Source organism: Humulus lupulus, chromosome 8 (assembly GCF_963169125.1).
Source record: "Humulus lupulus chromosome 8, drHumLupu1.1, whole genome shotgun sequence".
Lineage (NCBI taxonomy): Eukaryota > Viridiplantae > Streptophyta > Magnoliopsida > Rosales > Cannabaceae > Humulus > Humulus lupulus.
In genome coordinates, this window is record NC_084800.1 from 142438650 (window position 1) to 142456137 (window position 17488).

Sequence of the window (17488 nt, forward strand, 5' to 3'; positions counted from 1 at the left end):
TTCTGCAGGAAGTCCACAAAGGATTCTGCGGAGACCACACTGGGGGGCAAAGCCTAGCCTTAAAGGTTCTCAGGCAAGGTTATTATTGGCCGACTCTGTCCAAAGACTCAATCTCGTACGTGAAAAGGTGCGACAAGTGTCAGCGATTCGCTGTGGTTGCCCGAGCTCCTCCGGTCGAGCTAAAAATGATCTCGGCTCCTTGGCCATTTGCCGTTTGGGGAATAGATCTAGTGGGCGCCCTGCCCACCGGGAAGGGCGGGGTCCGTTACGCCGTGGTAGCCATTGACTACTTCACCAAGTGGGCCGAAGCAGAGCCATTGGCGACAATAACATCGAAGAAAGTACTCGACTTTGTGGTGAAAAGCATCATTTGTCGATTTGGCCTTCCTAAGAAGATCGTCTCCGACAACGGCACCCAATTTGACAGCGATCTGTTCACCGAATTTTGTGAAAGGCACGGAATTGTGAAAAGTTTCTCGTCCGTGGCCTATCCCCAGGCGAACGGCCAGGTCGAGGCTGTGAACAAAACTCTAAAGACAAGCCTCAAGAAGAGGCTAGACGAGGCAAAAGGGGTCTGGCCAGACCAGCTCCCCCAGGTCCTGTGGGCGTACCGGACCTCGCATCGAACTCCCACGGGTCACACTCCTTTCTCCCTAACCTTTGGGAGTGAAGCAGTCCTCCCCGTGGAGGTTAAAGTTATGTCGCATAGAGTCCAATCCTACGACCAAGACCGGAACCACGAACTCCTGTGCCATTCCCTAGACCTGGTTGATGAAAAGCGGGAGGATTCGCAACTCCAACTCGCCCATTATCAGCAAAAGATCACTCGCTACTTCAACACCAAGGTCAAAAAACGCGTCTTTAGCGTTGGCGATTTGGTCCTAAGGAGAGTTTTCCTGGCCGGAAAAGATCCCAAAGATGGGGTTTTGGGACCAAACTGGGAAGGACCATACCAGGTCATCGAAGTCATCAAGGAGGGAACTTATAAGTTAGCTCGACTTGATGGAGGGGCGATCCCGCGGACTTGGAATGCCATCCACTTAAAGAAATACTATCAATGATCCACTTGTAAGGCCTGGAGGGCCACTTTCTATGTATAAATAAGAATCGAATGTTTCTTTTTATTTGCAAGTGTGATTTTAAAAGTAACCACGAAAGACCCTTTCCCAGTTACTTGGGGGGCATATGGTACCTGGATATAACCAGGTCTCCTTAATGACTTAGGTGTTGACTCTTATCTATTGGCAAGGGTTAGCGCGAACTAAGTCCTATCCTGGTTTTAACCAGGTCATAAAACTTAGAAGTTAACTTAAATTTATTGATCGTGGTTCTTCTTAAAGAGCTCGGGATATGGATAAAAGTTAACACGAACTAAGTTTTCAAAATAAGTTCCTGGTTTTAACCGGGTCATAAAACTTAGAAGTTAACTTAAATTTATTGATCGTGGTTCTTCTTAAAGAGCTCGGGATATGGATAAAAGTTAACACGAACTAAGTTTTCAAAATAAGTTCTTGGTTTTAACCGGGTCATAAAACTTAGAAGTTAACTTAAATTTATTGATCGTGGTTCTTCTTAAAGAGCTCGGGATATGGGTAAAAGTTAACATGAACTAAGTTTTCAAAATAAGTTCCTGGTTTTAACCGGGTCATAAAACTTAGAAGTTAACTTAAATTTATTGATCGTGGTTCTTCTTAAAGAGCTCAGGATATGGATAAAAAGTTAACACGAACTAAGTTTTCAAAATAAGGTCATGGTTTTAACCATGTCATAAGACTTGGAAGTTAACTTAAGTTTATTGGTCGTGGCTCTTTCTTAAAGAGCTCGGGATATAAATAACGGTTAGCATGAACTAAGCTTATATAAAAATATATATATATAAGTTAAGATTGCCAAGTAAATCGTCTCGAGGTGAAAACACCTCATGAAAAGGTTACAAAGAAAATAAAAATAATTAAAAATGCTCAAAGAGAAGTGCCCTAAGCCCCATCAGCTGGTCCTTTGGAGGTCGCAGTCTCATCCTGCTCCACCGCGCCAGAGGCCTCCCCAGTCTCCGAGGGCGGTGCCTCTTTGTTTAGGCGGGCTTGGAGCTTCGGCAGCAAAAAAGCCCAGAGGTCCGGCGGCATAAAAGAGAAGTCAGCATCCGGGTTATGGGCCCAGCAGTGATAGAACAGGTCCTGCATGGACTGCTCCGAGATGGCCCACTCGGCTTCCAAGGCGGCCTCCAGGGCAGTCTGGGCCTCGGTCTTCGCTGCCTCGAGATCTGTTCGCGAAGTGGCAAGGGTGGTTTTAAGTTCTCGGTTCTCGGAGCGGCTCCTCTCTAGCTCGGCCTTCGAAGCCGCCAGCGCATCTTTCGCCACCTGAGCTTCCTGAAGGGCGGCCTGGCGCTCAGCCTCCATCTCCTTGAGCTGAGCCTTGGTCCTAGCGATACCTCGATGAGCGGCAGCAATGCCCTGCAAGAAAGGAAGGATAAGTTGGCTAAGTGGAAAAACAAGGCATTGTGTAAGTGTTACAGCTTTAAAAGAGTGGGGCAGATTACCGTTAGGGTCATGTCCAACGAAGACTCTATGACTCGGACGGGACTCGTTGCTTCGATAGCCCGGAGATCCTTCTCTTTGAGCTTGTAGAAGCGGCCGACGGCATAGCTCGCCGACTCATACACCGTCCCCCGGAATGCCTCTGAGATCTTTCCCAGATCCTGGGGGTCGACCGGGATGCGTACGTCCAGAGTCCCGACCTCCAGTACCACGTTCTGGGTGGCTGGTGGAGACTGCTGGGGCGGCGGGGGCATGTGTCCTGCTCGGGCAGCAGGGAGGATTGCCCCCCCGGCCTGGGACAGCGGGGTTTTTTCCTTCTCCTTAGCCGGCGATTTGGTGGAGGTCCTGGGCGCACTCTTGGACTCTCGGAGCCTTTTCAACCTTGGCCCTGCTGGGAGATTCCCGCCGAAGACTACACCCCGCAGATTACCCCCGGGCTGAGACATCTCTTCTGCCAAAAACAAAAACATGGTTATTACAAGTTAGCAATCATGCAGAGGTTAAAAGCAAGAAAGTATACGAATATTAAGGGAGCCCTACCCCCCGAGCTGGAAGAGCCTAGGACAATTATCTCACGAACTGGCGCGGGTTCTAGGTCCGGCTCTGACTCGGGGCTGGACTCTTCTACATACTGTCTAAACCCCGGAGCATAGACACCCCTTTGAAGTGATGACCATGTGCGTAAGTTGGTCCCATACTCCTCAAAAAGGATCGACCTAAAAGCTAGGGTGTTATCTACTACTACGGTACCCCTAGGCCGGCTCTCTTGGTGATCCAGCACGAGCCGGTCAACACAATGGAGCAGGAGTGTATTCAGGTCCGGGTCTCTCCCGTGACGATGGACGATCTGCCTAGGATTGAACCTAACCAGCCGGGGGTCTGCAGTGGCCCTATCTACATTCTTAAACAAATAAGGGTTACCTTGGTCGGAAGGACCCGCGGCTGCTCCGGTTTGGATCCTCTCCTCGTCCATCCCCTGAGCGACCTCCAAGGTCCTTTTTCTATTCCTCACGAGCGGAACTTCAGCCGCCTCGTCCTCCTCGTCTTCTTCTGCCGCGACCTCCTCCACTGTGATAGGCCTGGTGTCGCGGGCTGGGGGCGGCCCCCGAGGCCTCTTCAGGTTTAGAGTCTGGTTTGGGAAGATCAATTTGCAGAACACCATCGTCTCGTCCGTCACGAGCGCGCGGTAGTCCTTTTCACTGGGGGGCAAGCCCACCAATGTTTCATATTGACCCCCGAGGGTCGCAGACTTCTCGGTCCTCGCGTAGATGGCTGCAAGGTTGGGTTGGAATCAGAATGGAATACGGGAGCTAAAATTAAACAACACTTAAAAGGCGAGCTAGGGTCAGGGTTCACTTACGAGGACGATTGAAGTAGTGGTGCTCACAGTTCCGGAACCCAGTTGACATGAAGAACTGGTCCTTGAAGTCATTTGGATGGCTTGGCAGCTCGATGACCGCCGTCGTATTAGGAAAACGAGTTAAATAGTAAAACCCGTCACCTCGCCCCCGCTGATCCGGGCTGGCTTTGAGGCAAAAGAAATATAAAATATCAGCAGGAGTAGGGACCTCCCACTCCTGCTTCTTGAACAAGTACCTCAACCCCGCCAGCAGACGGTAGGAGTTGGGGGGGAGCTGGAATGGGGCCAACCCCACATAGTTCAGGAAATCAACGAAATACTGATCCAGGGGAAGGAAGGCCCCTGCCTTGAAGTGTTCACCACTCCAGGCCGCAAACGATTCATCGAGCGGAGTGCAGCTCCGCTCGCCCTCCGCAGCAGGCCGGGCAATCACTGAGGCTTTCCCCAGGGGGATGTTGTGGATGAGGAAGAGTTTGTTGATCTTCGCTTGGTCGATTATCTTTGAGACGATTCTCTCCGCCTCAAAGAATGCGTCGGGGGCCACCTCGACCTGCTTCTCCACGGCCGGCCCGAAGTGGGGGATCGGCGAGCTTGGCATCACCGCCTTTCCTTTCTCTTGATGGGAGATCGAGCTTCCCACGTTCTTCTGAGGCAGGTTCCTTTTTGGAGCCATCTGGTCACCTATCGAACAAAAGAAAACACTTTAGAAAAGGCGACCCAAGCAGAAGGACGAAGCAATTATTATTTACACGAGCTGAGGTAAGCCCAGCCCGTGGAGAGTGGAACCACGCGGTTCAATGAACACGCGCATATGCTCCCAACAGATCCCAGGTTACTCGGAATTCGTGTGTCAAGGGGCTCAGAGTAAAAATTTGCCTTGGGGGGGAAGTTCCAACAGGCAGAACGATGCAAAACCGCTTTTGAAGCGTATCCCCTAAGCTACCCGGTTTTGCACCCAAAATTCCTAAAAATCCTAACCAGAAATTGTTCCTGAAGAAGCATCTTGAAACCCATACTCTAAGGCGATTTCCTACAACAAGTGTGCCCTAGCCTAAAAGGGGCTGTCACCCTCCTACCCACGCAACCCCGAGAACCCTTGCATGCGACTACAGTAAAAAATTTCACCTAGGCTACAGTGGCATGTTTTCAAAATGAACAGGGTCAGAAAACTTACAGTATATGGTTGGATGGAAAACGTGAGTGTTGCGTTGGTAGGAGCCTCATCGGTGCAGTAGCTTCCAAAGCTTTGGAGAAACTCGTGCGCCTAAGCTTCGAGAACAAGGAAAATGGTGGCAGTAGAGCCGAGGGTTTCGTCCTTCTGAAAGTCAGAGAAGGAAGAAGGAAAGAGATTTGTGAAATATTTGAATGAAGGGGTGGTCCGTGCGTAGGATGGCCACCCCCTTTTTATATAAGGGAAATATCACGTGAAGAAGGCTCTTGGATGGCCCTAGTGAGGGATCCGAGGCCTTCCACTCGAAATATGAAACAACGGCTGGACAATAGGCTAGGCCATTAAATGCGGTTCTCGTAAAACGTACCGTCACCACCCACGGCGTTCCACGTATCAGACGCCTGCACAAAAAGTGGAATGTGAAGGGTTGTGGGGAAGTCTAAAAGCCCCTACTGTGGTCTTCTATATATGACGTCATATACCACGAGCAGGAGCTTGGGGGGCAGATGTACGCCCTGGTTTTCCCACGGGCTGATTAGCAGGTCGAGCCTCGGACTAATCAAGGTTAGTCCGTAAACTTCCCCAGGTCGGAGATCCTGCTTTCCAGGTTGTACCCCCTTAGCTCGAGGTATCCTCAAGAACTCGCCAAGGCTGCCCAAGACTGGGGGAAGGAGTCCTTAAGGCCGAAGGTTGGGTCAGTGAAGCAGCTCGTTGTGCGAGCTTCTGCTCGTGGATCTCTGACCCTTTGTAAAGTCAACACACGCAAGATAAATGTGCCTATATCTGACATCACGTGTCCGATATCTCCCTGACTTCCCGGGCACGCATCAGGAACGTGCGCATTCAGACACCCACGGCTGGGTTGGGCCGTGCGGCCCATTATCTCCTTACATACTGATTAGACCACACTTGTGTGTCAGGTTTAGGAATTAATCATAAATGTTACAGAGTTGATATGACCAATGGTAAGGTCACGTGATGACCTCCCTACCAACTTCCAGGTGCCTTCTCCTATAAATATGGGGACCCTGGGAGTTGATAGGGGTTGGAAAAAATAATCTCTGAAGAGCCATATACTTTGTAAACCAAATACCCAGAATACATCAATAATATTGACTAGTGGAGTAGAAGGATTTTAACCTTTGAACCACTTAAAAACGTGTCTTGAGTCACATAGTTCATTCTCTAAGATTTCATATCTGTGATGGTTCTACTTTCAGCACTAATCCCTTTCTCTTCTTCTCTTAATTACCTGTTGGCGAAGAACCGCGTCAACAATACGTTTTATAACTTAAATAAAATTTAATTAAACTTAAACTTCACGTATTAGAATAATATCATATTAAACATATAACATAATATAATCCACTATCAACTAGAAACAAACTTCATTTTAAAAAAAACTAGCAACAAACTTAAATTTAATTTAAAATACCTATATAATGTTAAAATTATATTAAACATATAATATGTAATATTTTGTTGTCACTGCCAAATTAAAAAACTATAACAAACATAAACTTCAACAAAACTTAATTAATTAAAATATGATATTTTAAAGATATTTTAAATAATTAAATCATATTTATTTAGCAATAATTAAGTCATACATATATTTTTTTACCTTATAAATTTGTGTAATAGTTTATTTTTTATCAAGTAATTGAAGCTCTTTTTCTTCATCAAATTCACCAAAAGACATTGCGAGTTACATTAGAAACTAAAAATAGTTGATGCATCTATATTCCTCTACACTATGATTTTTTTCTATTATTATTTTATTCTATTATTAATTTCTTTTTAAATATTATTGTAATTTATATATATGTCATGTAGCTATGTAAATATATATTTATATCAATGTTGTGTTTAGATGTCATAAATGTATATATTATTGTTATAAATATTTATATATACTATATAATTGTAATTCATTCTATTATATATTTAAAAAAAAATTAACCAATTTTTATTAAAATTATAGACGATGTTTTGCCATAATTTTTTAATACATTTATATCATATATTATATTAAATATATTTTATTTATTTTTATGTTTTTTTTATTTATTTAAAATTTATATGATAATTAAAAAATAGTAAAAATAATTTCACATTTGAATAAGCATGTTTATAACTTTAAAATTAAACAAACTTACATTACATGTTATTTTTATCTAGTAATTATAAAAAAATGTGTAAAAAAACGATTATGTTTTCTAATTTTTTTAATAAAATAGAGTAATTTAGTCAATTTAATGTTTTCTGTATTTCTTAACAATTTAAGTATCCAATATAATACAAATAATAATTATTTGATTTATTCTAATTTAAATTAGTGAATGTGTCATTAAAGTGAAATTTTAAACTATTTTCAAGTAGAAAGTAAAACATACCTACACCCTTTATTAAGAAAAAATACAATCACAACTCTCCTCTAAAGCGCGTATAGTTCACTTTCAAATCCCGAGTAATCAATTGTGTTAGTCTATACTGTTTCTACTACCACTAACTTTGCGTCCAATGGTTAAAGTCGTTAAAACCAGCGAGAAACCCATGCTATATCAGTACGTGGCAGAACGACATATCCGTCATTCCAATACAAACGCAAGGATATATTCGTAAATGCGTAGAAAACATTTCTCTTATAAAATCTCACTGAGTCACCTGCTATCTATCTCTTCTCTCTCGTTTCTGCCTAGGGTTTTAGCGCAGCTCTCGCCACTGTAAGGGTTCGATCTCTATTATTTTAGCAATCAGTTTGTTTTGGACTGTAGTGGGGTCTTCATTTATCAATGTGTATCGTTCTCTTTAAGACATTGGATATTAGGTTAATGTCTTTCGGTTGTTTTTTTATGGCAATCTTTGCTTTGTTATCGATTACGAATATTTGGCTTTGTATGGATGATCATATTTTGTTTTTGGGTTTTGACTCTATGGTACATTGTTTATTATATAGGAGTTTTCGTTACGTCTCTACCATGTGTACATTTCAAAAACATGAAGATTTGTAGTTCGCATTCTATTAATTTTTATTTTATTTTTTCGGCAACTACAAAATTGTTCACAACTATAAGATAAAGATGATAAAAGCATTACAATCTATGAGGGAACTTGTATACTATATACCCGTAAACAAATTTCTTCTTTTTCATTAACTGATATTAGGTGTTCTTTCTGTATTTTCCATTCATCGTCAGAATCCTTCTGATCAGCATTATTTTTTCTGATGCTATCCAGATTGATTTATCTTGGCAGTTTTCCTTTGTTTATGTTTGTAGTTATTTTTTTGTCTTTGTTGGGAAAACTAGTAAGTTTCAGATTTTGGAAATAGCTTTCTCATTCTTGGTTTTTGTTGCTTACCAGATAAAATTACAGTATGGGGAAGGAAAAGATCCATATTAATATTGTTGTCATTGGCCATGTCGATTCTGGGAAATCGACCACAACCGGTCATTTAATCTACAAGCTTGGAGGAATTGATAAGCGTGTGATCGAAAGGTTTGAGAAGGAGGCTGCTGAGATGAACAAGAGATCATTCAAGTATGCCTGGGTGCTTGACAAGCTCAAGGCAGAGCGTGAGCGTGGTATTACCATTGACATTGCCCTCTGGAAGTTTGAGACCACCAAGTATTACTGTACTGTCATTGATGCTCCTGGACATCGTGATTTCATCAAGAACATGATTACGGGAACTTCACAGGCTGATTGTGCTGTGCTCATTATTGACTCCACAACTGGTGGTTTTGAGGCTGGTATTTCCAAGGATGGACAGACCCGAGAGCATGCTCTTCTCGCCTTCACTCTTGGTGTCAAGCAAATGATTTGTTGTTGCAACAAGGTAGATAATAATCTTAATAAATAAGGTTTTGTATTATATTCTTGGACTGATGATTTTTTGTTATCGGTGTGATTATATTTCTGCAAATGAGGTTATTAATTTGTTTTATTGTTTCCTTTACAGATGGATGCCACCACCCCAAAGTACTCAAAGGCAAGGTATGATGAAATCGTGAAGGAAGTTTCTTCATACCTGAAGAAGGTTGGTTACAACCCAGATAAGATTGCATTCATTCCCATCTCTGGGTTTGAGGGTGATAACATGATTGAGAGATCCACTAACCTTGACTGGTACAAGGGCCCGACTCTTCTTGATGCTCTTGACCAGATCCTAGAACCTAAGAGACCCTCAGACAAACCTCTTCGTCTCCCACTTCAGGATGTTTACAAGATTGGAGGCATTGGAACTGTGCCAGTTGGACGTGTGGAAACTGGTGTCATCAAGCCTGGAATGGTTGTAACTTTTGGTCCCACTGGACTGACCACTGAAGTCAAGTCTGTTGAGATGCACCACGAGGCACTTCAGGAGGCTCTTCCTGGTGACAATGTTGGCTTTAACGTGAAGAATGTTGCTGTCAAGGATCTCAAGCGCGGTTTTGTCGCCTCAAACTCTAAGGATGATCCTGCCAGGGAGGCAGCCAACTTCACCTCCCAAGTTATCATCATGAACCATCCTGGCCAGATTGGCAATGGTTACGCCCCAGTTCTTGATTGTCATACCTCTCACATTGCTGTTAAGTTTTCTGAGATCCTGACCAAGATTGACCGACGGTCTGGTAAGGAGATTGAGAAGGAGCCTAAATTTTTGAAGAATGGTGATGCTGGGTTTGTTAAGATGATTCCCACTAAGCCTATGGTTGTGGAAACTTTCTCAGAGTACCCCCCACTTGGTCGTTTTGCTGTCAGGGACATGCGACAAACTGTGGCCGTCGGAGTCATCAAGAGTGTGGAGAAGAAGGATCCTTCTGGGGCCAAGGTTACCAAATCCGCTGCCAAGAAGAAGTGAATCGTGCAGTTCAACATTACTGAAACCAAAGGCAGTTTTTGCGGATGGGTTCTTATTACTCATACTTCCAATGGCGTCTTATATGTCTGTTTTGCTTCTTATAACAATTTTCCACCGTCGTCATGCAGCTGTTCTCAGAACTGGGTGCTTGACAGACGGTGGCATGGTTTTTTTTTGTCATTTTAGCTATTATCGTCTTTTTTTCTTTACATTTTTGTGATTGGTTAAAATTTTGTTTAGCAGCTACGGAGTTTTAGTCTCTGTCCTATGCTGCCGGATGTCGTCTATTACAAAGCTTTCATGATTGATCCGATCCGTCTTTTGCGTGTTTTAAGTTTATCAAGTATTGATATAAGAAAATTTTGCCAATTTGTAAAAAAAATTGGGTGATTGTTGCATATTTTGTTTTGAAAAATAATAATGATAAAAAACATATTCAAGAAATAAACATAGGAATAAAAAATAAAAATTAAAGATCTATATAAATAGAAGAACGAATGGTGCGCAATTTCAGTTATAACCCCAGAAATTAAAGAATAGAAAGCCACAAAAGAAAGAATTGTATTTGGAACAAAAAAAACTAGTTCAGTATCGGGAAACAGGCTCGCAAAAAGACCAAATACAATGAGTTTGCGATAACATGCAAACTTTCATTGACCATGACCTTGTCATCCATGAGCTCATAGATACAATCCATGAGCGCAGATACTACTTTCTAAGAGGTTTAAAACTTCCGTTGCCTTACAAATCTTAAAATGCCAAAATCGCCAAGTAGGATGTGATGGAATAAGCATCACAAATTTTTGAATCCCGACTCTTGAGTTGCTTTTGGAGTCAATCTTGCTAACAAGGCCTTGTTATGACAGTGATCAGCGTCAACAAAATAGAAGTTCCCATTGGCTTTAAACGTCACAAAAGGCCGATTGGTCTCTGGAAGCCGAATATCAGAAAACTTGATAGTCTTCGGAATGTAAGTTGCTAACCAGGACAACATCTCCACCTCGAAGGTGTCAGAACCGGGCTTCCATCTCAGCTTGTGAACGTAAGGACTCACAAACCAGTGAAGGGCCGCAGTGGTTGTAGCACTGAGAAATATGACAGAAGAAGCCACTGCACCCTTAAGGATCACATTCATATCAGGTGATGTCATGAAGGTTACAACTGGGCCTAAAGACACAGAGAGGCAGCAGGTCGAAAGTGATAAAAGCTTCACTTTCTTGATGGTAGAAGAGATCGGTCCATAGTAGACAATCCCAGAGTCTTTTTCGTTTTCCTCACCTTCTGCTACTTTTTTAGGGCCAATGCTGAGCTTTCCATTGTCTTCAGCTGTAGAGGCTCGTGAAGCCCATCTTTTCTGGAAAGCATTGATCTGGATACAGGGATTGAAAGTTGGTCCAGTGTTCAAGCGATTTGTCCATACTCCAGGACCAGACCTGCAAAGATGACTCCCTGGTACAAGAGAGTATAATGTCAAAACCAAGAGTAACCAAGTTGCCCACATAAAAATATGCACTTGTGAAATTTAAATAGACAGAACCAAGTGAAATAGATTGGTAGAAGTAAGAGCATGCTTAAAACACAATCTATACAAGGAAAGAAATGCTCTTGGGTTATAATTCAATACCAAGTAATATAGCTAGAGAAACAAAGGGTAATTTTCAGAAAGTACGGTTACAGAGAGTTCGACCATCCAATTCGTGCACAATTTGAAGAATTTTTTTTTGAGAAAGAAACGAAAAATGCCATTGTAGAGTGATTAGCATTATATTGAACTTACATTGATAATTGTTTAAAAAAAATGGAAAACAACACATCAGATTTCAGAGAAACATTTCCTCGTTAAATTGAATCACGATAATCAAGCTCTGAAATGATAATTTGGCACATAAATTGCAAAGCATAAGTTGAGATAATCTACACATCTAGCTCAGCCATAATCCCCAATTTCAATCCATTATTCTAGTTTTTTTAGAAGCCGAGATTCACAAAATTTCGGCCGCCAGAAACAACCAATTTCCAATACCCAACATATAAGTTAGCAATTATCATCATGAAACTAAACACATGGAATTGGTTTCTGCGAAAATTGGGACCGAGAAAGATGGACCAAGGATTAAATATTTGAAATGAACAACCCGACAAATTAAATCAGAGTTTACAAAAGCAGAGATAACAGTCGATAAAGAGAGAGCGTGCGTGTCTGAATAGTGAATCAGAAGAAACCTGAGGAGTATGAGGATGATCGAAGGCCCCTGAACTGTGATCTCAGAAGCCGAAAGAGAGCCGCTCTTCCCATTTTTGATTATTTACTCAAATGCGTGTCTCCTCTCCCAGGGTTTTAGAACGAGGGAGAGGGGTTAACCTTTCCAAATGATTTTATACATATATATATTAAGAAAATATACTTAACTCCATCTTGGGCATTTGGTCTAGTGGTATGATTCTCGCTTAGGGTGCGAGAGGTCCCGAGTTCAATTCTCGGAATGCCCCTTTCTCTTTTCAGTACTTTTTTATTTTGATGTTGGGGTCAGCTCCATTGCCCTTTTCCAAAGTATTTGAAGCCCATTTTAACTTCCACACCTTTTGAGCTCATTAAGCTTATTTTAAGAGGAATTTTGTTGGTTTTTTTTTCCTACGAAAATATGAAAAATAAAGTATGAAGGGGTCAATTAGTCAAGTGGTTCAGGTTCTTGGTTGGTTCCCATTCACCTACCCGCATAATTCATTAATGGGTAGGGTGGAAAACTTAAAGGGCTCCCACCTCCTCTAGATATGTCATCGACAACTTGACGTTCTTTTCTTTGTTTCTTTAGGATTAGCCAAACGATATCCAATTTAGTAGCTCTCATTTGTGCTAACTTTAAAAAAAAACAAGCTTTTTGCCAAAAATATAAAAACCTAACACTATTCTATTCAAAACATGAGAAATTTTGACCTAAAATAAACTCAAAATCCCATATTTCTATATTTAAAAATTGGGCTTATCATTGTTTGCTCCCATGATACCTTTCTTGATGTGATCTTCATTGCCAAGGTTCTCTCTCGTCGAATCTTGTGTCACCGATTGTCTTTTTCTCCTCCGATCAAACCACACAAGTTCATCCACTTCATTCTCACCTCACACTTTATCTACTTCTTTGTTCTCTTCACTTGTTCCCATAATCTCTCCCAATCTTGTAAATTTTCTTAATCCAAGATCACAGTTTGATCATATTTTCCTAGGCCACACTAATAATTTTACTTTGTTTTTTTTTTTTTTTGTCTTTTATTTCAAATATGGCTCCATTCAAAGGATTCAAATAGTGTACAAAACATTCGGGTATAATGCTAATTTTTTTGTCCATTTTTATATTTATATTTTATGAATTATTTTCATAGTTATTTATTTGACGACTGTAGACTTTGCAGAAAATTTAATCAACGACATCTAGATTACCACCCCTTATCCTAACTTCTTCTCTACACTTAACAATCTTGTCATGATCCCTCATTCGTGTTAATTTCACAAAAAATAACAACAACAAAAAATATAAAAACCTAATACTATTCTATTCAAAACATGGGAAATTTTGACCTATACATATTTCTATATTTAAAAATTGGGCTTCTCTTTGTTTGCTCCCATGATACTTTTCTTGATGCGATCTTCATTACCAAGGTTCTCTACCGTCTGATCAAGTGTCACCGATTGTCTTTTTCTCTTCCAATCATGTCATCGATTTATCCACTTCATTCTCACCTCACATTTTATCTACTTTCTTTGTTCTCTTCCCTTGTTCCCATAATCTCTCCCAATCTTGTAAATTTTCTTAATCCAAGGGCACAATTTGATCATATTCTCCTTGTCTACACTATTAATTTTACTTTTTTTTTGTTGTCTTTTTGTTTCAAATATGGCCCCATTCAAAGGATTCAAATAGTCTACAAAACGTCCAGGTATAATGCTGATTTTTTTTTTCCATTTTTATATTTATATTTTATGAATTATTTTCATAGTTATTTATTTGACGACTGTAGACTTTGCAGAAAATTTAATCAACGACATCTAGATTACCACCCCTTATCCTAACTTCTCCTCTACACTTAACAATCTTGTCATGATCCCTCATTCGTGTTAATTTCACAAAAAATAACAACAACAAAAAATATAAAAACCTAATACTATTCTATTCAAAACATGGGAAATTTTGACCTATACATATTTCTATATTTAAAAATTGGGCTTCTCTTTGTTTGCTCCCATGATACTTTTCTTGATGCGATCTTCATTACCAAGGTTCTCTACCGTCGGATCAAGTGTCACCGATTGTCTTTTTCTCTTCCAATCATGTCACCGATTTATCCACTTCATTCTCACCTCACATTTTATCTACTTCCTTTGTTCTCTTCCCTTGTTCCCATAATCTCTCCAAATGTAATGCCCCAAATTTCCTAATAAGGTTTGGGACCTTGATTAGGAGGCCGGGAGGGCCATAATTGATTTATTATAGCATTTAATGATTATATGCATGTTTACGTGAATTAAATTATTATATGATGGTGAATTCATGCATATGGGCTCATATGTTAACTATGAGGGTAATTTGGCCACTGTGGGCATAATTGTATATTTTGGGTGCGTGATTGTGATTAGTTAATATAGCCACATTATAAGGTGGATTGGTTCGAGCTTATCGACATGAGACGATCATGAGATGCAAGTGTTCGGTCTAGTCATAGCAGGTTTAGTTCGGGGCTCGGGGTGAGTCTCGGGGTGGAATTGATGATTAGAGCATTACCGGGAATTAAAGGGTAATGAGATATGATTTATTGGTATTTGGGAATATTGAGAATAGCGGGAATTAGAGAGCGTTAATTATAATTAACGAGATAAACGGGAAAGGACGGTTTTACCCTCGGAAGCTTTTAGAGGGGTTTATTTGGCTTAGGGGCATTATGGTCTTTTGACCCTAAGGATATATATGACTTAGGAGGGCTGTAGAAAGAATAGGGCAAAACAGAGTTCTCCTCCTCTTCAACCCGTACACCATCCCTCACCATCTTCTCTTTGGTGTTCTTGAGGCCATCTTGGGGTTTTGAGCTAGGAAATCAAAGGTGGCAGCTAGGGGACTTATTACAACCATTAAAGGGGACTCAAAACAAGTTCCAAGGTGAGTTCTAGTCACTTACTTCAGGTGGTGCTCTGTTTTCAAGCTTTGGTTTTCAGCTTTTGATTCTTGTTAGAAGTTTGGATTCAAAGGGTTTTTGATGGATTATAGGATTGGGTTTTGATGAGGGGAGGTTATGGGTGTTGTCTAGGGGTTTAATTGTATGTTAGGAAGAGGTTTTATGAAGGTTTGAAGGACTGGTTTGAGAAGATATCGCACAGGGGAAAAACTGGTTCGTGCGTGGGCATGTTGCTGATCTGGGCTGGGCGCCGCGGCGCAGCAGGGGTGCGCCGCGGCCCTTGGCGTTTGGCAGAGGGGAGCCCTCTCTGTTTGAGGGCGCGCCGCGGCGCAGCAGGGGAGGGCCGCGGCCCTTAAGGCCATTTTGACAAAAACACATGTTTTTAAGCTTGGGGATTCAAGCCATAGGCCTCGGGGTTGTACCTAGTACCCGGTTAAGTGGGGATTGATGTCCCGGAGGCTAGATATTGATTTGGGAACTTATGTTGATCATTTTTATTGATGATACCTTATACTTGGTTATGACTAGGTGACCGCTAAAGGACTAAAAGTTGATCGTTCTCAAGGGTTGTTCTTTTAATCATTCTAGCTCGACTTTGAGGTAAGAAAACTGCACCCTGTGTATATGTGACATGCATGGCTATTATGATGCATGTCGGTTGATTATTATGTATGACATGCATGGCTATTCTTGGTGCATGTTGGTTGACTATTAAACGTGACATGCATGGCTGTTATTGGTGCATGTTGGATTGCTGGATATACTGCATATGATGCATGAGAAACATGTGATTAGGACATGCTTTGTATACTGGGTATGATATTGTTCAGAGCTTGAGCCTCTGTGGTTGTGCATGGTCCTAATTGTACTGGTATCTTTTAGTAAGCATGCTAAATACCTTGTTTATGGATATTGGACATGTGATATATGTTTGGTGGCATGGCTTACCTGTGTATGGCGCTGACTTATTAGTCAGAATCGACAATGGTGTCAGAACCGTCTGTGAAGCCGTGACTTATTAGTTGAGTTCACCACGGGCTGAGCACTGGTCGTGTTTTACCGACCCAAGGGTCAGAAATGGCAGTGCGTTGTGAGCGCCGGGCCGATTAAAGATTGGATCTAATCGAGGTCGGCATTGAATGACTCATATGGAGTATTAATGCTAGACCGACCGGAAGGTCAATGAGAACTATAAGCGCTTGCCTGATCTGAGACCAGATGATTTCAGCCAAGGTATATGACCCCGGTGACTGGTTGTCACATGGCTGGGGGACGCAGTCCTTAGTCACGACTCTAGAGTCGAGAGGATGGTTATGTTGGTGACTAATCACCATGCACCTATCCTAACCAAGCTTATGAATGAAACACTTATCAGTTGAGCCATGGTGACCCTATCATCACGTGGCTAGAGGGAGCGATGCTCATTATTGTGACTTTTGGCTATTGTCACCTATCTGGATGGACCATTGGTTCCAAATGGTTACTATGGTTATAGTTGATATTATATCATGTTATATTGTGTTTTCTTGCTGAGCTTCGGCTCACGGGTGCTACGTGGTGCAGGTAAAGGCAAGAGGAAGCTGGACCATCCTTGAGTTGGAGATCTTAGGTGATGATGTGTACATATGCAGCTGCTCGTCCGCCACGGCCGAGGTTTAAAGTGGAACTAGGGTTGAACCCTGTTTTGCCGCCTAGAACGGCCTGTTGTATATATTTTTTGTAATAGGCTCTGAAACTTTATTTTCGGGATCCCAATGTATATATATTAAACGTTCTAGTGAAACGTTACATCTTAACCAAAATGTTTAATCCCTAAACCGCTAATCATACTTAGTTACACGTTTTGGCCAAATGACTTGATTAGCGAGTTTAGCATTATTTACAAGGCACATCGTAACGGTCCCTGGAGTTGGGGCGTTACACCAAATATGGTAAATTTTCTTAATCCAAGGGCACAATTTGATCATATTCTCCTTGTCTACACTATTAATTTTACTTTTTTTTTTTTTGTCTTTTTGTTTCAAATATGGCCCCATTCAAAAGATTCAAATAGTCTACAAAACGTCCAGGTATAATGCTGATTTTTTTTGTCCATTTTTATATTTGTATTTTATGAACTATTTTCATAGTTATTTATTTAATTTATTTGATAACTGTAGATTTTGTAGAAAATTTAATCAACGATATCTAGATCACCACCCATTATCCTAACTTCGCATCTACACTCATAATCTTGTCATGATTCCTCATTTGCAGCTTCTCTTATTCACATTCGGAAAATAGCCACACACCATCACCATTGGGTGCAAATGAAAGTACTTTTGATGTTGGGGTTCTTTAGTCTACTTCTTTTCAAAAGGGTTGGTGTCCAAAGAGCCCACTTGCAACCACTATCATTTTGGACTCCACCA

The 17488-nt window shown here is 41.3% G+C and overlaps 2 protein-coding genes and 1 non-coding gene across 4 annotated transcripts; 2 read left to right on the forward strand and 1 right to left on the reverse strand.

Moving 5' to 3' along the window:
- Nucleotides 1-7658: 7658 nt before the first annotated feature.
- LOC133798522 (elongation factor 1-alpha) lies at nucleotides 7659-10226 on the forward strand. 2 transcript variants are annotated; one of them, XM_062236844.1, is made up of 3 exons: nucleotides 7659-7791; nucleotides 8432-8906; nucleotides 9030-10226. In XM_062236844.1, exons 2-3 carry the CDS (start codon nucleotides 8445-8447, stop codon nucleotides 9909-9911), a joined length of 1344 nt encoding a protein of 447 aa, XP_062092828.1. In that variant the 5' UTR covers nucleotides 7659-7791; nucleotides 8432-8444; the 3' UTR covers nucleotides 9912-10226. The 2 variants fall into 2 exon arrangements, with proteins under 2 accessions (XP_062092828.1, XP_062092827.1); XM_062236843.1 differs by having other exon boundaries at nucleotides 7779-7797.
- A 141-nt stretch (nucleotides 10227-10367) lies between these two features.
- LOC133798523 (uncharacterized) lies at nucleotides 10368-12289 on the reverse strand. Its single transcript, XM_062236846.1, has 2 exons — nucleotides 12135-12289; nucleotides 10368-11360 (listed from the first exon to the last, which is right to left on the reverse strand). The coding sequence occupies exons 1-2, from the start codon at nucleotides 12205-12207 to the stop codon at nucleotides 10705-10707; spliced, it is 729 nt and encodes a 242-aa protein (XP_062092830.1). The 5' UTR covers nucleotides 12208-12289; the 3' UTR covers nucleotides 10368-10704.
- Nucleotides 12290-12329: 40 nt separating this feature from the next.
- Nucleotides 12330-12401, forward strand: TRNAP-AGG (transfer RNA proline (anticodon AGG)). Its single transcript has one exon. It is a non-coding gene; the product is annotated as a tRNA-Pro (tRNA).
- The last annotated feature ends 5087 nt before the right edge of the window (nucleotides 12402-17488 follow it).